The sequence below is a fragment of the Nothobranchius furzeri genome, chromosome 17 (genome assembly GCF_043380555.1).
Source record: "Nothobranchius furzeri strain GRZ-AD chromosome 17, NfurGRZ-RIMD1, whole genome shotgun sequence".
Taxonomy (NCBI): domain Eukaryota; kingdom Metazoa; phylum Chordata; class Actinopteri; order Cyprinodontiformes; family Nothobranchiidae; genus Nothobranchius; species Nothobranchius furzeri.
The window spans coordinates 40,275,475-40,299,653 of NC_091757.1; the positions used below are offsets into that span (position 1 = coordinate 40,275,475).

At 41.4% G+C, this 24,179-nt stretch overlaps 1 protein-coding gene across 9 annotated transcripts; it reads left to right on the forward strand.

The window, feature by feature from the left end:
- Positions 1 to 66: 66 nt before the first annotated feature.
- Positions 67 to 23,321, forward strand: kansl3 (KAT8 regulatory NSL complex subunit 3). 9 transcript variants are annotated; one of them, XM_070546047.1, is made up of 22 exons: positions 67 to 88; positions 732 to 1,003; positions 2,072 to 2,242; positions 2,347 to 2,437; positions 2,569 to 2,754; positions 2,844 to 2,972; positions 3,066 to 3,182; positions 3,271 to 3,369; positions 3,534 to 3,605; positions 3,851 to 3,925; positions 5,040 to 5,197; positions 5,784 to 5,847; positions 5,955 to 6,143; positions 7,984 to 8,140; positions 8,445 to 8,522; positions 8,837 to 9,022; positions 12,828 to 12,915; positions 13,143 to 13,270; positions 13,611 to 13,717; positions 18,944 to 19,142; positions 19,971 to 20,077; positions 22,491 to 23,321. In XM_070546047.1, the coding sequence occupies exons 2-22, from the start codon at positions 795 to 797 to the stop codon at positions 22,494 to 22,496; spliced, it is 2,616 nt and encodes an 871-aa protein (XP_070402148.1). In that variant the 5' UTR covers positions 67 to 88; positions 732 to 794; the 3' UTR covers positions 22,497 to 23,321. The 9 variants fall into 9 exon arrangements, with proteins under 9 accessions (XP_070402148.1, XP_070402147.1, XP_070402150.1 ...); XM_070546046.1 differs by having other exon boundaries at positions 68 to 226; XM_070546049.1 differs by having other exon boundaries at positions 68 to 226; positions 8,837 to 9,010.
- Positions 23,322 to 24,179: the final 858 nt, after the last annotated feature.

The following is a 24,179-nucleotide window of genomic DNA, read 5'->3' on the forward strand; positions in this document are numbered from 1 at the left end:
TCCGGTTCGTTCCCAACCATAGTTCCCAACATTGGAGAACCGAGGGATTTGTAACGAGACTTGGCAACAAATCAAGCAACAAAAGGAAGTGAGGCGTTTACGTACAATTCTTTGCAATTTCATGTTACGCTTAGATAATGAATACAAAGAGATCCGTCTTTGGTTTTTAATTTTTTCGGAAATACGCCGGTATCATCTCAAAGAGGCGTTTTAATCAGACGAAAAGGTAAGGCAGCGTAAACCGCGAGAACGCCATTTGTTTAGCTGTTAGCTTGCTATGCTAACATCGTGCTAGGCTAGTGCACCGCCCTCATTGAAGGGTTGTTTATGTTATTGTTTCATAAAAATCCTTTAGACCGGCTACGTTATCGTAAGTAACGTATTTATGCTTATTTTGTCAGACTTTGTAGGTTTTGAGAAGTAATTGGTTTGTTTAGCATCTAAGTTGATAAATGTGTGAAGTGTCATGAGCGCAGCAGTGCTTGTTTACATATCAATTTGTGCAATAAATACGTTGTTTCAGTTTGTTTGTCCTTTTAAAGTGTGTAAATATTTGTTAACAAAGCTAGAAGAGAAAGGAATTCAAGTTTAGAGCATTCAAATACTGGAATGACAAATCCCAATCCTCCCGTTCCTATGACATATTAGGAGAGAACCATTTGTCCATACTGGTTTTGTTGTTTAAATGATAAACATAAAGCACCAGTATTCTGCCTTTTCTTGTCTGCCAGCTTGGTCTGAAACTCCACCAGTGGCTGGGGTCTTCTTGAGGGCCCTCTGGGCCCAGGAAGAATATGCATCGTGGGGATAAGGACTTACAGATATCAGCACACAAAATGGGCACATCTCTGCTTTTCCAGCTGTCACCTCATGAACGGGAGTTAGATTTGGTATATCTGGACCACAGCTATTCAAAACCATGGAATGCTCACCCAGATGCCAGCAGTGCTCGACCCACAAGGACACTGTTTGTTACACCACGCCGCCAACCTGAACCATCATCGTGAGTATAAAAGTCCTTGTTGTCAGCTTCTAGTTTGTTATTGGTCTCCAATTTTGTCCCAGCTGTAGTAGGGTTGGGATTCCAATTCCTCGTTTCGATTCCGGTTCCTATCCATTCCCGATTCTGATTCTTTCAAGACATTCCATGTTTTAAATGAGCCAGCTAACCACAGATCCTACTTGATTAAATAATCTTAACTTAAACATGAATTTTAATTCTATGAACAATAACGTCACCTTCATTTAGCCAAAAACATGTATTGGAGAAAAAAAAGAAAAAGACTTGCAGCACAACCAGTGTGTTTGTTTCTGACAGTCTGGAAGAAGCCTCTGGGATGAGTGTCTCCAACAGATCCAGAAACGTTCAGCTGTTTTCAGCTAAAACTCAGGATGATCATGTCCAGGATGACTGAGAACTACACCTCCATGCTGCAGCAGCATTCAGTCAGAACAGAAAGCGAAACTTAAATGTAGCTGCTGTCAGTAACAATCTGATAGACTTTAAACATTAACGTTAATTATTCTACAGGTTATTGTTCAGTCTTCTGATGCTCAAGCGGCTGCGTCTGACTGCTGACGCTTCATGTGTGTTTTTATTTCTGCAGTGGGACAAACTCACCTCACACCGTCCAGTTTGTTCTTTAAAGCTTCTATTAAATCCACCGTGTTGACGTATTTAACAAGTTTCCTCTACACTGCAGAAATTAAAGTTTACATTACGGAGTAAAAGTTCAGCAGACACGTTTGTTTATATCTGGCCGCTGCTCGCCGGGTGGGGGGAGGGGGACTCTGGACAGCTGGTGTGATCAGCTCTGAAAAGCATTGATCACAATTTGCAGGTCACGTTTATTTTTCACGAAGATCAGCCGCAGATTCCTCTTCCGTCAGCATTCTATGGATCAAAATTAGGAATCGAAAAAAATAACTGAACGATTCCGGGAAAAACTAACAGTTGGAACCGGTTCCAATCGATGCTCGATGCCCAACCCTACTAGCTGTATGTAAACAAGTCTTCAGATAGCTGGTGTGATCAACATGTGAGTTTAACCTGATGTTGTTATTTGTGCAGAGACTCTGAAACTCTAATCGACGTGGAAACAGTCACACCATCACCTGTTCCCTTATATGACAACCAGAAAGCTCTTAGTGTGATGAAGGAGTGTGAGCGACATGTCCTGTTTGCTCGAACTGCTGCTGAGAGCCCTCCACCCCCTGATGACTGGGAGGAACATATAAACAAGTAACCAAAAGCATTCACTAATCCACTATTAAATCACTGCAATTTCTGATGCTCTACTAATCAGGATCCAGTGGATTGTTTTGAGATCTTTTGTTTTGTTTCAGAACGGGATGGTCTGTGACGCAGAATAAACTGTTCAACAAGGTCCTCAAAGCTCTTCAAGCTGAAAGATTAGCACGTCTGGCTAACGAGAATGTAACCACATTTTTTATTGTTTAAAATGCAATAATGTCAAAATTTTCACTGTTTGGAGTAATATCAATATTTTGTGGGAGTTTGGTTAAGGATCCTAAAGTGACACAGAGGGTAATTGTTCTTTTTTCTAGGCTTCCAATGAGCCAATTTTGCGACGGATAGCTGTGGACAAGTGTGCCAGGAAGGTGCGGCACGCACTCGCCAGTGTGAACTGGGACACCAAACTGACACAGTGGTTGCACACTACTCTGATCGAATCTTTAAGCTTCGCCATGCTTGCAGCATACTTGGATGTACTGCAGACTCTTAAAAGCAAGGTACGATCTTAACAACTGAATTAGGTAACCCAAAAGTCCCACGGCTTGGATTCATTGTTTTTTATTATGCTGTTATTGTTTTTGTCAAGCTTCCCTCATTGATCGACAGAATGTTACTGGCATCCACAAAGACTGGAGCTCCAAGCGCAGAGGCTTTGTCGCTGCTTCTGAAACGGCCTTGGGATCCAGCTGTGGGAGTCCTGTCTCAAAACAGACCTGTAAAAATCTTCACTTCTAGTTACATCTTCTGTTGTTTTATTCTGCAAAATTCTTGAAGTACAAAGATTCTGTCTGTATTTTTATGTATTAAGTGCAAGCTTCCTGGATCCCCTCTCATCCTTCTTGCACCATCAAGCCCAAGTAATCCCGCTCTCCCCACCTCACGGAGGATGAGGTTTTGGCAGTCGCAGCTCTCCTGCTTGGGAAAGGTCTAAGATCTCACTTAAATATTTACTTAATTATTAAGAAGGGTTTTCTTTCTCGGATGAAACTTCATTAATTCTGTTTGTATTTCAGGTGATCCCAGTGCACACTTATTTGAACAGTGGGGCCAATATTGGAATCACACAGTGTCTGGAGCACATGTTGGCCACACTCAGGGCCAAGGTCATGGAGGTAGACCGTCTGATTTTATTATTTTATTCATTTCCTCAAATACTCTCCTGTTTGTCATGTCCAATATTTAAACTGGTCCTATTTTTTCATAGGAAAACAAGAATATTCACGTTTACATTCCCACTCAGCTGTGCTATTATTGTGTTTTGTTTTTTTAACCACAGGTTCACAGTCACTTTCCACACAAACCAATCATCCTGGTGGGCTGGAACGCTGGTGCACTTATTGCTTGTCATGTAAGACTTGGATTATAGAGATCACCTCTGTCAGTGTGCCCCAGGGCAGCTGTGGCTACATCGTAGCTCATCACCACCAGTGTGTGAATGTGTGTGTGAATGGATGAATGATGCACTGTAGTGTAAAGCGCTTTGGAGTCCTTACTCTGAGAGGCGCTATACAAGTGCGGGTCATTTGTCGCATTTAAAATGAGAATAAGTGTGCTAAAAAATATTATGTGATTAATTCTGTTTTGATGTTTTAGGTGTCTCTAATGGAATATCTGACTGCTGTTGTCTGTCTTGGCTTCCCCCTGCTAACAGTTAATGGGCCAAGAGGGGTAAGAGAAATATCAACAAATTCAACCCAGCCTTCTAAAATATGGATGCTGTTTTTGCTGTACTTCAGATCTGAAATTTTTTTATTAAAAGAAAAGAGAATTGAAGAAAGTTGGGTTCTAAACTGACTTACCAGTTTACATTAAAGTATTCTTGGGAAGAAATACTCTAATGGGTCTGATTGTAAGCTAGTCCCATAGATTTAATTCTTGTGTAACTTAATTTGTTCCGAATGATGCAGTGGTAGTAATGTTTTGATGAATTTTGCATCAATAGAGGGGGAAAACGTTGAAGCCTCTAGCTTACAATGCTTTGCCTGTCTTAAGCCGGGCGTACACTGTGCGACTTTGTCACTTTTTTGAGCCGATTTTCCACTCGTGCGAGAATCCACGAGATCGGGGCGAGTTTTGCGCCGAGCGTCGTGTAGTGTACAGAGGCGATTAAAACCACGTGACCAGCTACCGATCAGCAGTCGTGAGCTCGCACGTACTTCTGGCGTGTTTAATATTTCGCTCATCCCTCGTGAGGGTATCGCACTGTTGAAGCGGCGCTGCGAGCAGCTGCGACCCAAAATGTATCAGAACCGCTCACGGCGCATGCGCAATCCTGCATCAACACCGCTCGCCCGCTATTTCCCTAATAACACACGTTGTTCGTTTTAATTTCTACACGTTTTTTTTACTCACAAGGATTGTCAAGAAAGCGTGTTTGTCGTGTTCATGTCAAATTAAACTGATCACAAAACACAGATTTATTTTCTTTATTTCGTTTTACTCATCCAACCCCCATAAATCCCTGTGTGTCCTCCTGCAGCACTCCCGAAGGACAACAGGCAAGACAAGACAAAAAAGTCTGTTGTGTTGAGTAAAAACTGCTATTTTTAGCATATTTTTAGGGCCGTTGTGTTGCTACCAGACGTACAGTGTGAGCACTTGTGTACTTAAGTACTTGTAAGAAAATAGCATAGACAGTCCACATGTACTTAACATCCAGGTAATTATCCATTAAAAGGTTCCTATTTGTTGACACATGAGTCTGTCGTTTTCTTTAGGTAAATGTGAGCTTTGGCTTGTCGTGTGTTTGGTGGTGACTGTCCACGTGTCTCTGGTTGTACAGGATGTAGACGACTCTCTGCTGGACATGAAGACTCCAGTGTTGTTTGTGATTGGACAGAACGCTCTCCAGTGTACTGTAGACGGCATGGAGGAGTTCAGGGAGAAGCTGAGGGCCGACAACAGCATGGTGGTGGTGGGAGGAGCAGATGACAACATCAGGTCAGTTAACTGGGGCGACGGTGGCACAGGAGTTAAGTGCTCGCCCCGTAATCGGAAGGTTGCAGGTTCGAGGCACGCTCAGTCTGTCGCTGTCGTTGTGTCCTTGGGCAAGACACTTAACCCACGTTGCCTGCTGGTGGTGGTCGGAGGGACCGGTGGCGCCAGTGCTCGGCAGCCTCGCCTCTGTCAGTGCGCCCCAGGGCAGCTGTGGCTACATCGTAGCTCATCCCCACCAGTGTGTGAATGTGTGTGTGAATGGGTGAATGACTGATTGTGTTGTAAAGCGCCTTGGGGGGTTCTAGGACTCTAGAAGGCGCTATATCAAATACAGGCCATTTACCATTTACCATAACTGAGGACGATTTAAGGCAGCAAAAAACGACTAGTTCAAGTTTTGGTTTACGGATGCATGTAGCAGAGAGACGTAATTTTTTTTGAGTCCAAACTGGCGCTTTTTATCTAAGATGGGGAGATTTTGAGTTTCGTTTAAAGCTCGTTGAATTGCTTCTGTATATAAAATGTGCTATATAATTAAAGTTGGCTTGCCTTTGTCGGTTTTGAGTTTTAACACAAAAATGCTCAACAGAATAAATTCAGCAAAGATGAAATCGGAAGGGCTGACACAGACGATGGTGGACCGCTGCATTCAGGTCGGTTTCTGTTGCTGGAAATCTTCAAATCAGTTTTCTCTGGAGGATTTCTGAGTTAAGTCTTGTATTTTCTTCCTCTTTAAAAACTCGTCTCGAAAACATTTCAGGATGAAATGGCAGACTTTCTGTCGGGTGTCCTAACTCGGTCAGAGGGATACAGCCATGGCTCCGGAGACATGAGGGACTTGGACACAGAGAAGAAGAGGAGACCTAGACGGGAGCTTCCCTTTGACGTAGAGAGAGGACGACCTTCATCTCCTGCACTCCGACTTCCCATCTCACCTTCCGGTTCAGAGGTTAAAATAAAAATTGGAATTTATAAGTTTTTGTTCTATAAGATTGATTCAAAAACTGCTATTGAGGATAATACCGTATTGACCCGAATATAAGATGACAAGGTTTTTTTCATTGAAAATAATTTTAAAATGTGGGGTCGTCTTATAATCGGGGTCGAAGCATTTACACATGCCGATATCTGTCTGCGGTCATTACACACCTGTAACAGCAGAGGGCGCCAGCCTGTGTGTTCTCAACAGGAGAAAAAAAAAAGAGATCAGAGGTCCGGAGAAGAGTGGATCGAAAGTGGGGCAAGTTAACAAGCTGTAAGGCAGAGTTACGCAAATTTTAAGATGATGGTGGTCAGTTCAGCAGAGGTGTCAAACATTACATGCATGGATGCCTTGGATGGCAGTGAGGATGACGTTCTGGGAGGAGTCGACAGGTGTAGCGATCTGATGATGCACCAGGACCGCAGCAGCACGAGTGAGAATGAGAGTACAGCGAGGCAGAGAGCGTCTGAATAAAAGAATAATTTGACTTTTGATTTCACATGTCAGCAAAGTTCTGATAGTTTGCATTAAAATAGTGTTTTTGCTCAGTATTTGTTCTCAAATTTTCATTAAAAATAGTTTATTTTAAAGGTGATTTTTATTTTTCCGAAGATTAGTTTTGGAAAGGGGGGTCGTCCTATATTCGGGTCAATGCAGTATTATTGCAAATAAGGTGTCTGGCATAAAGTGATCATATTACTCAATTTTTGTTTTTTAAGACAAACATTTTGCTGGTTTAAAGATGTTTATCTCATACCTGCTGACAGTTTCAACTGAAGGCTTCAGTCTTCCTCAGAGCATCATCTGACTTTTCACCGTTGTGTCATTTATGGGCCATTCCCATCTGTACCGGGTCGGCCCGGGCCGGGTAGCGTAGGTTGTTTACATATCTGGGTGGCCTGGTATTTTTCCGGGCCAACCAAGGCTCATTCTCATCCCTCTTCTCTAGGGGGTCTGCTTCAGGCCGACCAGGGCCAACACACCCACTGCTGACAGCAAATTCACACCTTCCATTAGAGCAAGCCTCTGATTGGTGGGTAGAATCAGCCCACGTGGGCTTAAGGCAAGGATGTGTGGAATCAACCGGGCCAGGCTGGGGCCGACTGGTGTTGCCCGGCCTGGGCCGACCCAGTACAGATGGGAATGGCCCATTAGAAGCCTTCAGTCGAAACTGTCAGCTGGTACGAGATACACATCTTTAAACCAGCAAAACATTTGTCTTAAATAAGAAAATTGAGTAATTTGATTTATAAGGAAGACAAAATGAGCTTTTTTAATCTATAAAGTGATCATTATTGTTAAACCATGTTTGGAGAAGCATGTAAGGCTTGGTTCACAAGACAGGATTTTAAAATTGTTGCCAATTTTGAAAACATGAGAGGTTTGGTTTCCCGATAAAAGTGTTACAGCTATAGGTACAGAATAAAGTATTGTTTGGAGACCAGTTCTGAAAACCAGGTTATCTGTAAAGAGCCGGTAATTGGAGAAAAAAAAACCCGTAAAAGTACCTTGTTCCACGCAGCACACACGTTTGTCATCATTAATAAAACCAAGACGATCCACAAATTTGAATATCCCAGATTTACGGCCTGATCGGTCAGGATGTCCTTCTGAGCAGACCTGAAGCCTGCCGCACCCGAGAGCAAACGGCCACAAATGACTGTTAGTTCAACAGACGCCTCGCTGTGTGCACCTAATTTTCACTGAGTTTTCTGCCTCACCATGGAAGGTGAGGATTGGCTCAGACATGTAAATAAAGTCAAACATTAATAAACTCATCAAATGTTCATCTTTATATTGTTCCCAGGATCTGTCGAGTGTCTGTAGCAGTCCCACGTCGAGTCCCAAACCCAAGACGTCTAGTTTGTCTCCAGCGCAGAAGTCCAGTCTGATCACAGCCACTCAGCTGCTGAAGACTCACATGCAACGCTCAGGCACGGTTCTCACTCACAAGCAGGCTCAAGGTTAGTTAAAAATATCCTCCAAGCATCCGTGGTGAACAGTGATTACTGCAGCCTGTGCGTGAACAGCTCTCGTATTCACCACATTTTCTCTTGTTATTGTAAATGATTCACTTGAGCTTCTGCTGCAATTTTCACAAGCTGCTCAAGCTAAGCAGAGGGGGTGGTATGAGACGTGAAAGGCTTTTAACGCCGTTATCACATCACGTCGTCTGACAGGACGAGATGAAACGTGACTGAAATACTTTCCTCTCATCCTCGTCTCTTCTTCAACTTTCCTTTCTGGCTTTTTTCTTATTCATTCCAGCTCAGTTTGCTGCTTTTATGAAACAAAACATGATTGTGAGGAAAAATCTTCCTCCTGGCACGCCTCCTTGTATTTTTGGTAAGTGTCTATCCCTCCTCCACTCTTTCCTTCCCTCTGTCCTTTTCTCTCTCTGTTTTCTCAGCTTCATTCCCATAGGAATTAAATTACTGTTGATTTGCTTTGGAAATAAAAAAAATGTGTGTGTTGTGGCGCACAATTTCTGGAAAGGTTAGACAGTAGAAAGTTTGTTAGAATGTCAGACTAATTTAACAAAATGTCAACTAAATCTCCTCAGTATTTACTTTTGTGTGTGCCTTGCGTGCGTGTGTGTGTGTGCGTGCGTGCGTGTGTGTCCGTGCGTGTGTGTGTGTGTGTGTGTGTGTGTGTTGCAGTGCCAGTGAGCAGTGATCAGATGGATGTTCTGGATAGAGATGAGCTCTACTCTCATGGCAAGAGAAGACAGACGCCCAGTCCCACACCAAACAAAGCTGCCAAAAGGGCAAAGATTAAAGTTACCATCGTGTCCCAAAGTGAGTCAGCAGGGGGTGCTGTCAACCCTGCTGAAGGTACGAAACCTGGTAATCTGACACACACACACACACACATGAGCACACACTTGCGCCAGAAGTGATGCCACTTAAGTGACAGTATTCATAATGATTGGATCATGATCCATCCATCAAACTGCCCCCTGACCGTGCTTCCCCCTCTCCACATACCCCTCTATGTGCATGAATCACACGTTCTCTTACATCATCCAAACAGGAAAGCTTCTTTTAGAAAAAAATGCCACCAAAAGTGGTCACACTGCGTTGGTAATGTGGTGCAATCGTGTCCTTTAAACAAAAGATCATGCAGTGGCAGTTTAAAGGGGGTATGGGGACGGTCTGTGCGCTGTCGCAGACTTTCGTTTAACTTGGACATAACTTGTTTTTTATTTTATTCATCTCAGCCGACTCTGTTTACAAAAGCGAAACTTACTGCCCGTGTTTACTTTCATTTCTAAAATAGTTGCCGGCTGAAGCTCGGCAGTAACTTCCTACGCGACACCTCCCTCTGTTGCGCCAAGGCGTAAAATGCATTCACAAGTCTGGCGTTGCGGTGATATTACTACCAGGCGTGGTGGCACGAATACTGCAAAAATTCCCACAACGCCATGCCTCCACAGTGCGTTCATAAGACACACCGTGGCGGCAGTATTACGCTGATTTGCCGGCATGGTGTGTCTTCTAAAAAGGGCTGAAGTGAAGCCAGAGCTAGGCTGCCTAGTGTAATGAACTGAATATTTAGTTTGTTAGAAAATTTGCCTAATCCATCCTGCCTCAAGTATCTTGGGTCTTGTTTAAGAGTGAGGGAAAGATGGAGCATGAGATTGACGGATGAATTGGTGCTGCATCTGCAATAGAGGTCATCGGCCGAGATTATTTTTAAAAGCTGATTTAAAAATAAATCAGGCACCTGTGTGGCCAACTGCCGCCACTACTACACTGAAGAAAAGACCCGAAGGACCCAGACACACCTTTTTTTAAATGTTTTAAGTTTGTTTTGTATTTGAGTTATTGACTTATTTAATGTATATTGCACACAGTGAGTGTTCAATTGTCTTTCACAATCAATGTGCTGCTAAAACGTGTATATATTCAGTCAGGTCCATAAATACTGGGACATCGACACAATGCTAACATTTTTGGCTCTATACACCACCACAATGGATATCAAATGAAACAAACAAGATGTGCTTTAACTGCAGACTGTCAGCTTTTATTTGAGGGTATTTACATCCAAATCAGGTGAACGGTGTAGGAATTACAACAGTTTGCATATGTGCCTCCCACTTGTTAAGGGACCAAAAGTAATGGGACAGAATAAGAACCATAAATCAAACTTATACATTTCAATACTTGATTGCAAATCATTTGCAGTCAATTACAGCCTGAAGTCTGGAACACATAGACATCACCAAATGTTGGGTTTCATCCCTGGTGATGCTCTGCCAGGCCTCTACTGCAACAGTCTTCAGGTCCTGCTTGTTCCTGGGACATTTTCCCTTCAGTTTTGTCTTCAGCAAGTGAAATGCATGCTCAGTTGGATTCAGGTCAGGTGATTGACTTGGCCATTGCAAAACAGTCCACTTCTTTCCCTTCAAAAACCCTTTGGTTGCTTTAGCAGTATGCTTTGGGTCATTGTCCATCTGCACTGTGAAGCGCCGTCCAATGAGTTCTGAGGCATTTGGCTGAATATGAGCAGATTAAATTGCCCAAAACACTTCAGAATTCATCGTGCTGATTTTGTCAGCAGTCACATCATCAATAAATACAAGATAACAAGTTCCACTGTATACATGCCCACGCCATGACACGTCCAGCACCATGCTTCACTGATGAGGTGGTATGCTTAGGATCATGAGCAGTTCTTTTCCGTCTCCATACTCTTCTCTTCCCATCACTCTGGTACAAGTTGATCTTGGTCTCATCCATCCATAGGATGTTGTTCCAGAACTGTGAAGGCTTTTTTAAATGTTGTTTGGCAAACTTTAATCTGCCCTTCCTGTTTCTGGGGCTCACCAATGGTTTACATCTTGTGGTGAAGCCTCTGTATTCACACTGGTGGAGTCTTCTCGTGACTGTTGACTTTGACACAGATACACCTACCTCCTGGAGAGTGTTCTTGATCTGGCCAGCTGTTGTGAAGGGTGTTTTCTTCACCAGGAGAAGGATTCTTCGGTCATCCATCACAGTTGTTTTCCGTGGTCTTCCGGGTCTTTTGGTGCTGCTGAGCTCACCGGTGCGTTCCTTCTTTTTGAGAATGTTCCAAACTGTTGTTTTGGCCACGCCTAATGTTTTTGCTATCTCTCTGTTAGGTTTCTATTGTTTTTTCAGCCTAATGATGGCTTGCTTCACTGATAGTGACAGCTCTTTGGATCTCATCTTGACAGTTGACAGCAACAGATTCCAAATGCATATAGCACACTTGAAATGAACTCTGGACCTTTTATCTGCTCATTGTAATTGGGATAATGAGGGAATAACACACACCTGGCCATGGAACAGCTGAGAAGCCAATTGTCCCACTACTTTTGGTCCCTTAACAAGTGGGAGGCACATATGCAAACTGGGTAGCGACCAAAAGAACAAGATTACGGATCCAAGCAGCCAATATGAGTTGTCTCTGCAGGGTGGCCGGGCTCTCCCTTAGAGAAAGGGAGAGAAGCTTGGTCATCCGAGAGGGGCTTGGAGTAGAACAGCTTCTCCTCCACATCGAGAGGAGCCAGTTCAGGTGGCTCAGGCATGTGGTCAGGTTTTGGTTTAAAGTTATATCAAACATTTACAACTTGTCCTAATTAGTTGATGCATGAATTATCAAAAATCTTCAGTTGGTTGCTGTTTTGTTCATTAAATATTTTTTGTTGCAACTCTTTTCTTTGTGATTTTAGTTGACGATTGTTTGTGAATTACCTACTACAATGGCTTGCCATCAATGGCTTGCCATAGATCTGCTGTGGTGTTGAGCAGACTCGTAGCAGCAGTTTAGCTGCTGCAGTTTTGCTCCATGGCACTGCAGACAGCTAAGAATAAGCAGGAAGAGGGGGACTTTGCTTCCGCTTGTAGAGTTTAATCATTCTTAGTTTCACAATCATTCTAACCCCACTTGATCGTGAGTATACTACCCACTAGCATTAGCGTTAGCCACCTGCTGCACATTTGATCCCAAACTTTGGACTGCTCTACCTTTTTCTCTTTGCTGGTTTCTCTATTTTTCTCCACAGCACCTAGAGCAGCACATTGTGCGCCATTAAAATGTACGACATATACATCACACTGTATAACCCTGCCAACGAAGGGCGGAGCTTGGGTACAGGAAAAACACATCAAACATAAAAGTCCATATTCAGAAGGTCACAACTTAATTAAACGTTGTGGATGGGATGTGGCAGGGCTCTCCCATGCAGGTGAGTGATCCTGCAGCCATATCAGCGCTGCCTTCAGCCATCACTGACCAAGAATGGGAAGGAGAGTCGGGAGGAGGAGAGCGTTGAAGCCATAGGAGGGTGTGTGTGTGTGTGTCTGTGAAAGGTTGTGTTGCATCTGTAATAAGTGAGTCTGTGACTTTTCTCCCAGTTCACTTGCAGAGTCTCATCTAGGATGTAGGGATATGAACTCCCGGGGGGAACTGATCTAAATGATGACATGTAGCTTTTCTTAATTTTCTGGTATTTCAAAACCCAAAAAGGCAGAAAAATGTGCTGTTTTAGAATGCGTGAGTATCTGATTGTGTTTTCGTGACAGGAGAGACTGCATCTTCATTAAAAATACTTGGATATATTTTTATTAACCTGGAGGCCAAAATAACTGAGCTGTGCTGTTGTTCTGTTCTTTGATGCAGTGGGTGTTTCTGGCAAGCCGTTATCGGTGGCAGTGGGACAGACTGTTCCTGGTGCCAAGGAGCTTTCTGGACTCCTGACAGGACAGCGGTAAGCTCGCCTGCTCTGCTACGCACAGGCACGTTGAGTGAAGTGTGCTCATATCCCAGTGCATACTATACCCCCGTCCACACACTGTTGGACAGAAATGTGTGTGGTGCAGAGGGATTGATGAGTGGTTGGACTCGGAGTTTGGGCGCTGCATGTTAGCCAAATAGCCAAGCAGGACCTTCTGGGGTGGCTCCTGAGTAGACTGGTTGGTATGTGTGTCACTACAGGTCTGGTAGTCTCTCAGAGGTGTCTGGTGCCCTGTCCCCAGGCTCCAGCTCATTCAGCAGCGTGCAGCCTTGCATGGTATCGGTGTCCTCCACACCAGTCCAGGTGCAAGCTCCAGCTACTGCCCAAGGTATCTCTGTCTTGTCCTGCTTTGTACGCTCATTTGTACCAAACTGTGCAAATAATCTGAGCTCAGTGGCTCAAACATGAAGCTGCTCCGCCAGCTTTGTTGAGCAAGATTTAGGTTCTGGACTCTGGATGAAAATCTGTGTGTGTGTGTGTGTGAGGACAACATCATCATTGATCACCTCTTGCACCATTTGCTGCTTTTATCAACCCAAATCATAATAATCATAATTTTGGTCTTTGAAGTATTTGAATATTTTTTTAAAAGTACATGTTGGGATTGATTGCACACAGATTTAGACTTCACTAACATCTTGGTTTGGTCTTTTCTCCTCCCTCTGCAGCGCCTTCCGCCAGCAGTCTTCTGCAAGGCCTAAGTTTCAGTCTTCAGGAGATCGTTACCAAAGCTCCTAACATGCCTTCCTCAGCGACGAGCACAGGCAGCACCCAGGTACCGCACACTGGAGGCTTACTTCTTGTACATTTTATTCACAAAAGCTGCGTTTCCGCTAGACATGTTCTGGGACATTTCTGGGAGGGTCCTCTCAGCCTCAAGTTTCCATACAAAGTTGTCCGTTTAAGGAACTAGTAACACTCCTGCCACATATGGGATGATAGTGCTTTTGCGCCAGTTGTTCTTTGCTTTACTATTTGCTGCTGTGGATCCTTTTTCAGACTTATTTGTCGATTTCACAACAAGTCTATCCCACACCAAAAATAATCCACAGCAAATGCTGGTTCTTTGGCCATGTCTGCCAATGTCATTTTCTACTGAGTTACAACCAGCAGTCCAGCACAGTGACACCTCTGGGCCATTTTCCAGTACATACCCCACTTCTGTTACTTGTTAGGTCTTGAAATGTCCCAGTGAAATGGAGACATGCACATACCGTGCAGGTCTGTCTGTGTCTCCGCAAAAATAAACAATCAATGATGAACAAGACTCTGCTTCTAGACCTGCAGAAAGAGTAAAACAAACAAAAAAGGGACACACACAACAATACAACAAGAGCAAGCTGTCACTGTGTCATCCTAATGAGGAAATATAAAATCAACATTGTTTTGCTGAACAATCACACAATAGTAAATCACAGGGCATTTAGTGCCAACCACACTGCACACACTGCATTTCTATCCAAATTAAAAGAGTTTCATCTGCATATTTGTAGTTTGTTTTTCCTAAAATACTGGAAATTTGTAAGTAAAATAGTGCAGGCATGCTCAGAGTACGGCTCCTATTGCATTTCTAGAATGATTAAATTTGTTGTTCCTCGACTTTTAAGTTGACACAAACATTTTTATGTTCAGAAGATAAAACTGTGAGCGTCATCTACCCAGGTTGGTGCTCTATTGCTGGAGGACGTTCAGAATGAGAAGCAGGAGCTGGAGCACTCAAATGAATATAAATATACAGGTCCTTCTCAAAAAATTAGCATATTGTGATAAAGTTCATTATTTTCTGTAATGTACTGATAAACATTAGACTTTCATATATATTATATTCATTACACACAACTGAAGTAGTTCAAGCATTTTATTGTTTCTAATATTGATTTTGGCATACAGCTCATGAAAACCCAAAATTCCTATCTCAAATAATTAGCATATTTCATTCGACCAATAAAAGTGTTTTTAATACAAAAAAAGTCAACCTTCAAATAATTATGTTCAGTTATGCACTCAATACTTGGTCGGGAATCCTTTTGCAGAAATGTCTGCTTCAATGTGGCGTGGCATGGAGGCAATCAGCCTGTGGCGCTGCTGAGGTGTTATTGAGGCCCAGGATGCTTCGATAGTGGCCTTAAGCTCATCCAGAGTGTTGGGTCTTGCGTCTCTCAACTTTCTCTTCACAATATCCCACAGATTCTCTACGGGGTTCAGGTCAGGAGAGTTGGCAGGCCAATTGAGCACAGTAATACCATGGTCAGTAAACCATTTACCAGTGGTTTTGGCAGTGAGAGCAGGTGCCAGGTCGTGCTGAAAAATGAAATCTTCATCTCCATAAAGCTTTTCAGCAGATGGAAGCATGAAGTGCTTCAAAATCTCCTGATAGCTAGCTGCATTGACCCTGATCTTGATAAAACACAGTGGACCAACACCAGCAGCTGACATGGCACCCCAGACCATCACTGACTGTGGGTACTTGACACTGGACTTCAGGCATTTTGGCATTTCCCTCTGCCCAGTCTTCCTCCAGACTCTGGCACCTTGATTTCCGAATGACATGCAACATCTGCTTTCATCTGAAAAAAGTAGTTTGGACCACTGAGCAACAGTCCAGTGCTGCTTCTCTGTAGCCCAGGTCAGGCGCTTCTGCAGCTGATTCTGGTTCAAAAGTGGCTTGACCTGGGGAATGTGGCACCTGTAGCCCATTTCCTGCACACGCCTGTACACGGTGGCTCTGGATGTTTCTACTCCAGACTCAGTCCACTGCTTCCGCAGATCCCCCAAGGTCTGGAATCGGTCCTTCTCCACAATCCTCCTCAGGGTCCAGTCACCTCTTCTCATTGTGCAGCGTTTTCTGCCACACTTTTTCCTTCCCACAGACTTCCCACTGAGGTGCCTTGATACAGCACTCTGGGAACAGCCTATTTGTTCTGAAATTTCTGTCTGTGTCTTACCCTCTTGCTTGAGGGTGTCAATGATGGCCTTCTGGACAGCAGTCAGGTCGGCAGTCTTACCCATGATTGCGGTTTTGAGTAATGAACCAGGCTGGGAGTTTTTAAAAGCCTCAGGAATCTTTTGCAGGTGTTTATAGTTAATTAGTTGATTAATATGTTTAGGTTAATAGCTCGTTTAGAAAATCTTTTCATGATATGCAAATTTTTTGATATAAGAATTTGGGGTTTTCATGAGCTGTATGCCAGAATCATCAATATTAGAAACAATAAAAGGCTTGAACTACTTCAGTTGTGTGTAATGAATCTAATATATATGAAAGTCTAATGTTTATCAGTACATTACAGAAAATAATGAACTTTATCACAATATGCTAATTTTTTGAGAAGGGCCTGTATTAATGGTGCAAATAACAAAAACAAACGTTTCAGCTCCTCGGAGTTTCAAAGCTCTCAGAGAAACTGATGAAAACACATAATGAGTTGAAATGGTAGTTTTTGTTATTTGCACCGTTAAAATATTTATACTTATTTGAGGGCTCCAACTCTCCTGCTTCTCATTTTTATGTTCAGATATGTACCAACTTGCCATTCTTGACCTATTTTGAGAAATACAAATGAAAAAAATTACCATAAAATAGTTTCATTTAAAAAAAATCAGTTTTGCTGCTGGTGAGGACTACTAATTTGAGTTTTGACCTTCATCTTGAAAAGGTTTACACCTCAGTTTTTGTTTCTAACTTTATAGTGATAAAATGATCAGCACTCTGGCTTTTGGGCATGTTTTAAAGTCTTATTTTTTACGTTTTTTAATGCTCATTTTCATATTAATGACATTATTAGCAATTAAGCATTCTTTGAAAATAAAATGTTCTTTCTCTAACATGCATCAAGTTATTCCATACATCAGCTAGCAAAAACAATCAAAATAAGCGTTTGTAGTTACTAATTTCTATTTCATACGGTTTTAGGAAGATGTGAATGAAAAGAAAATGTCTTTTAAAGTGGCTGTGTGTATTTTCCCTGTCGATAGGGGTCGGTAGATACCTAAATCATTGCAAGCAAGTAGTATCGAATTTTAATCCCAATTACGATCTGAGTTTGGAACGATTACAAAAATAAAACGAGCTGATTATTTTCTCCTCCTGCTTACGCTGCTCCATGTTGCAAATCAAGCGCTCCTCCCACATTGTTGCCAATTTAGCAAATTAGTTGCTATTTCTAACATCTTTTTAGACCCCCTTCTTGACTTTTTAAATTGTAAAAGTACCTAGCGAACAATGTAGAAACATCTCTGGTAACCCTTAGCTACTTTCTGGAAAACTGTCGTCGACAGTTCCTGCAGGTTAGCAAAACACTCCGCCTGTGCTCCGGACCGTCTTTCCGGACATTAGGAAAGGGAATGATGTAGTGACGTGTTGGTCGCAAAAAAATAAATAATGCTCTCAGAGCCGGCTTCCTCTTGGATTAACCAGAGTGAGTGACACACACCGTACCTGCAGGCTCCTGGGCCACTAAAAACGGCATAATGTGCACGTGTGGTGCGCTAAACACACACGCACGGCTTGCCCTTAATTGCTGTGAGACTGGGTTGGGGGAGCAGCGAAACTCCGATTTTTCTGGCTGGGACAATCATCACATTAACTGATGGGACCTGTAAATAAATAGTTTAGAAATTGATAGAAATAAGTTTCTCATGCTGATGAATATGAATGAGTCTCTCTGAGGACATGTTGCTAGTGTACACACTCACAGCACCGCTTGACAGGACTAAATAAATATTATGCAACATTTTGTGGCCGTCACTCAAACATATATGTTAATATGTTTTTAGTTATGTTATGAATGCCACTGTATAATTCAGTATTTGCAAGATATGGTTGGATATTTGGGTCTGTATTGGTTAGGCTTAAATGAGTTAAACCTCAGCCCTTTGGGTCATAAACTATGAGCAAGTGTGTTGGCCTTTTTATACTAGGAATCAGGAGTTGTTTTTTTATTATCTTGTTGCTTTCTTTTTTCTATTTTCTTTTTGTCCTGATTGTGCCCTGAGCAATTTTGTTACTGAATAAATAAACAAATAAAATCAACATTCATTGAAAAATCGTCTTAAATAATCGAGATCTCAATTTCAGTCACAATAATTGTGATTATCATTTTTGCCATAACTGAACAGCCGTGCAAGCAAGTATTATTTTTGTGTTTGAGTAAGACCTTACCAACAGATAGCCATTAGGGTCAAAAATCCTTGAGAGCGCAACCTCCAGCAAAATAACAAAAACATCAGATTCCCTTTCATCACTGGCAATGAGTGAAGAGGTAAATATGTAAAGAACGTTTATTAATGCCGATAGTTTTGTAACCATTTGTTATGAATCAGTAAATGCATTTTGTCCTCACGGGCTTCCGTAGAAGGAAACATGGCATCCATTATGGTTTCGCCCAGAGACTTAGACCCACTCCCATAGATTTTAGACCCAATTTTTATGATTATATGTTATCAACAACTGGGCATCTTTTAACTCATTCACTGCCAACCATTTCCTGATCAGAAAAGCTCTTCGCTTTCAGCGTTTTTACTGTTTTTTTAAAGAATCACAGAACATTACGCGCTATGATGATGTCAACGCCAAAACTAACAAAACAAAGAGTGGATTCACCTCGTACATCAGGAAGAATCTGCGCGTTTTGAGCGTTATCTGTTCTTTCATAATCCGTTTTTGAATTGTGATTGGCAGAAGCTTTTCCGGTTCGCGCCTCACTTTTTTTTTACAGCAGCGGCCCAGAAAGATCGCCCAACCCATGGATTTTCTGTTTCCTGATCATGTGACGTGTGACGTACGCAGATGAAGATCGGCTTTAGAGCCGAGATGTTTGTTCTCTTGGTGCGGGGGCTCGTTCCGATGCCCACACAGTAAAAAAAAAATGTAAATGAGCAGTGAATGAGTTAATTCATTCACAACAACATTTCAATGGATATTTCCAGAGATTAATGGTAAAAACTACATATTGTCACTTTAAGCCTGTAATTATTGTTATTTTCCTCCCCCTACTTACAGGCAGTTTGTGGAAAGTCTCAGGATCCGGTTCTGAGCCCCGTCGGTACCAGCGGCAGCACCCTGCTCAGAGCTGTGCCTGTGGTCACCACAGGAGGAGTTGCAAAAGCCACAGCCATCCATCAGCTGCTCACCAACGGTGGACTGGCCAAACTGGCCAGCAGCTTGCCCAGCTTGGCTCACATCACTAATCAGACCGCTGGTATGTGTCGAACTGCCAAATCACGACGGCCACGTTGACTCCCCATTCCTACTTTTGTTTTGGAAACAATAGTTGAGGACTCCTGTAGGTCAGAGAGGATTAGGGAGAAACTGATGTGGAATGTGCACCTGTTTGTCATCTGAAGGCAGATCAGAACGTAAACAAAGACTGAAAACCTCAGTTTTAAAATCTCATCTTAGTTTGACACATTTCCCAAGTTAATCTATCGGTTTGAAATCTTTGAATTCAGGAAAAATTTCAGCTTCAGTCTGGTGTCAAAATGAGCGAATGTGACGATTTTATAAACCTGCTTTCATTGTCCGAGTTGCTTTTGAAATTTTGTTTAACCTCTTCATCCTGTAACCTGTTGTAAATATTTAAATCGTTTGGTGAAAATCTCCCTAAACATAAATGTTGTGTAGGAAGAATATCACCAGTGACACATTTCCAAGCTTGGTCCTGCTGTTACAATAAAGACTGAAGTCAAACTCATTTTTGCTGTTTCTTTGTGTTACTGTTTTTTCTTTCCGTGTGTGTGTGTGTGTGTGTGTGTGAGTGAGTGAGTGAGTGAGTGAGTGAGTGAGTGAGTGAGTGAGAGAGAGAGAGAGAGAGCCCTTTGTTTTCCTTTTTGTTTGCCTTTCGTAAACCACTGAGCATTCATGTTCACATGCTGCTTTTATCTCTATCTGCCACAATAACAATCCATGAAGAGAATTCCCATCACATCAATCCCAGCATACCTGAGGTGGGATTATCCCACTTGCTTTCTTGTATTTTGAGGACCAGCTTGTTTTAGCTTGTTGAGCGTTTCTGTTTCTGTGTTGTTAGGAGGGCAGAAAGCACCGGCTTCTATTACAGTGACCCAGCCGAGTAGAGCGGCACATCTCAGCCAAGCAGGGGAAAGTGTGTCAGCAACTCGCACTAATGAGCCCAAGGTGTGTCATTTCACCAATTCATGGACACATTTTCACTGAAAGATGGAGGGTTTTCCGGTATAAACAGCCTGTTTAAGGTCGGACCACAGCACCCCAGTCAGATTTCAGTACAGACTAGCCACGCTTATGAGCTGGAGTCCTGGTGCATCATCCAAGTGGGTCTGAGTTTCACCCTTTCATTTCCACATAAAGGAAAAAGTAGTGATCTTTTTATACATTGTTCATTTGGGGCAATAAGAGCAAACGTTTAATATAAAATCATTTAAAAATAGTAATGCGTCTATTTATACCCTTTTAAAATTAATCACTGAAGTCAAACAAGTGAAACCTTTGTTATATTAAGCAGGTTTTACCTGCTTTTCTTATAATTCCATTTTTGTTCTTATCTTTAAATCTGTTTTTGTTAAATCTTGTTCAGAAATGGTCAAATATGGCCTCCAGTCCTATAAAGGTTTAAGGCAGGAATATCCAAAGTGCGGCCCTGGGGCTATTTATGGTCCTCGAAGGAATTTTTGAGACCTCACTTTCATTTCTAGAATGATGAATTTTTCTCTCCTGTTGACTATTGATTATTGACTTTTTTATATTCAGAATTTTACCAATTAGCATATTTAGTAAGTATTAGTTTAAAAATTAACAAAATAGTTTTTCATGTTTAATGTTTGTGAGTTGGAAAGACCATTAACTCGAAGATTTTGGCTCTTGTTTTGGTCCTGGTTTAAAGTAATAATCTGATTATACTAAAATGTGAAGCTAAAATGGGGATAAAAAAATAGCCTATCAATTTATCCCTCAGTTTTCGCTCACATCTTTGATCCAAGTTACCACAGCAGGGCACTTTGGGAAGGTGGAGAGAGAAGACAAACTACAGTGGAAGATTTTCTGTAGAACGTTCTGGACAATAGTTATTGTTCTGGATTGTCATACAGTTGTATAAATGAGGTATATTTATTTTATTGATATTTTTATTCTTATAGATTAAAACAACACTAAAGAGAAACGTGATTGGTGATTGGTAGCCAAGACTCGTGCTCTCATTGGTTCCTCCCACTGACGCTAGAATCGAGACAAAAAGATCCGTAACTGTAGATTTGAGGTTTGTACCTGTAGAATGAAATGTGTGTTTTGAGAGTTTTGTTTTCAAACTTGTATCTTGATTTTTTCAATTTGGAAGTCTGCTAGTTACAAAACAAAAGTTTCATGTTTCTGAATGAACGTTTGATGTTACAAAATGAGTAGTAAATGTACAAAATAAAAGTTTGATTTTACAAAATAAATACATGCACAAAATGAAAATTTCCTGTTACAAAAGAAATACAAGTACAAATTGAGAATTACAAGTTAGAAAACTAAAGTTACAAGTTACGAATCCAAAGTTACATGTGATGAAACATGTTCAAAGTTACAAAACTTGGTACAAGTTACGCTGAATATTGTCCCAATCCTAGCTCCATAAACTACTAGCCTTTATATATATCGGTACAGTAAACAGCTAACAGATGTAAACCAAGTAGAAACCTTTAACTCCTGAGCACGTTGAGCTGTAGGAGTTGGTGGACCATGTGTGGTGGAGCTGACCAGGAGGCAGGAATGCAGGCACGGATAAGTAAAAATGGGTTTAATGACAGGATACGGCAGGAACAACGAGAACAACACGACAAACAACAATGATCCGACAATGACTGATACAAGAAGGGAGGTATAAATACACAGGGGAAAATCAGGAACACATGGGCAGGTTAACAAGGGGCAGGTGAGACAAATAAAAACTAATCAGGAGGCAGGGGAGAGTCACAGATGGAGGGAGGCAGGAGCAGATTGTGACATTAACTAGTGCCTACCCAAACCACAAAACTGGTTTCTGGTCAGCAGAGGGCTACAGAGTGGTGTCAAATGTGAAGTTGGTAAAGTTTCTACCTCAAGAATCACTGAAACCCACTTTGAAAGCAATAGCCTATAATGTTAAAACCTTTATTTAGCGTTGCATTAAAAAAGCAATAAAACATGAAAAATACCATGTTATTGTTCATTTATAATTTAATTGTGATTAATCACCAATTCACAATCAAATTCATGCGATTAGTTGTGAGGAAAAAAATGTCAATTGACTGCCCAAGTAGTAATGTTTTGCTTTTTATTCTAATGGCTTCCTATTTTCAGTTCTCCTTGGTAGCCTCAAACCACTGCACCACCACCACCGTCCTTGAATCTTGGGAGGATATTTTTTATTAAATGCACCAGACGTGGCAGAACACACACACACACACTCAAATTTTTGTTTTACCATAGAAGGTTGATTAATCTTTCACTGAGGACCAGGTTTGTCTGGAGAGCTTGAAGTTGGGTAATATGCATGCACACTAACATTATTAATAAAAAACAAAATCTTTTTATCTTTTGAACTCTATTACAGCAGTGAAATTCCCGGCACACCGTAGAGGTGCACCTGATATAAGATGTGTCCATCTGCTGGAGTGACCGCCTGCTGAGGAGACTCTGCCCTTGCTGTAGTGTTGGACCCAAAGCATGTGTCCTCCAGAGGATGTCCCTGTTGAGACAGCAGGAAGAGCATGGGATGACTGTAGTTGAACTGCTACATCATAACATTTGTGTTATCACAGACTATTATAGAGCTCAAGCTCTCCTCTTTCGCCCTTAAATATAACATTGTGATGGCATAATATCTAACATGAGCTGACATTATTTCCTCTGGAGGAGAATGTCTTGTGAAGCTAAACCCTGAGCTGCCTGTCAAAGAGCATCTCTGGTGAAGTCTATGTTAGGGCATAATGTTTAGGTATTAGAAAGAGGAAAAGCTTATTCTGAGTTAATTTTATCTCAATGCTTACATCATCATCTTCTCATTAAATCCTGTACTTGTTATAAACATTTTATTATTAACAGGAAGTGTGAATCATTTAGATGTCATGACTGACTTCATTTTAGTGTGAACAAAGTTCAAACAGCTGAATTTTTTGTTTGTTTCTGCTTAAAAATTATTCACTTTGGAATATTTTCAGCAACTTAGAGCAACATTTCCAGTTTGTACTCCTCTGTTAAAATTTTATACGTGTTCCACATTTGAAGTAAACTGATTTCTCATCCTTGGTTACATTTTCTCGTTTTGCTAATTTAAATATTTGTCCATGTATGTTTAACTCATCCTCAGAGAGTGCAATTATGTGTGATACAAGCATTGCTGTGTTTATAGTGGCAATGTAAATACAACCAACTCTTTGCAGCAGACTTCTTGTCTTTATTTCTACACAGGGGCAGCAATCGGCTAAGATAAAGATAAGGGCGTGTCTCGTTTTTCTTGAATAATCTTTTGTATGTAATAAACAGGAAGGGTAACTGATGACAGAAGGAGCACAAAGCTTCATTTTCTCCCAATAATAACTCCTGAGGACATGTTTGCAAACAGTCTAATGTTTTTGTCCTCAAGTGTTCACAACACTTCATCTTTTATTGCTCCAGGAAACTGGCTTGACTTTAGAATAAACAGATGAGGTGCTCCCTGATAGTTATGGAACATACTGGATTCACGTTCTTTTTCTATATTCTAACATAATATCATTGTTTAAGAACATGAGGCAGTAGGAAATGGCAACACTGACAACTTGTTACTGTTTTTAGAATTTACTGTACATTATACGTACATACACACACGTGTGTGTGTGTATAATGTATAAATATATATATGTATGTATATGTATAAAGTATATTATACTTTGATTCAATAATACTTCTATTTAACAACCACATGTCTGCCCTTGGTGTTCAGTGACATTTAACACAATCTAATAAGATAAGATAACCTTTATTAGTCCCACAAGTGGGAAATTTGTTTCGTTTACAGCAATGTAAAAGTTATGCAGCAGAGGGAGAAAACACTAAAATACAATAAGTTTGATCGTAATGAGATAAAATAAACTCAATACAATAGACAATTTATACCTCAAGAATAGGTTAAAAAAGTAAAAGTAATGCAGCCAAACACACACACATACACACACACACAAATCATAATATTCTTATTCTTAAATTGTTGTTCAAACTTCCTAAGATCAAAACTGTTCAAGGTGCCAAAATTCTGAATATT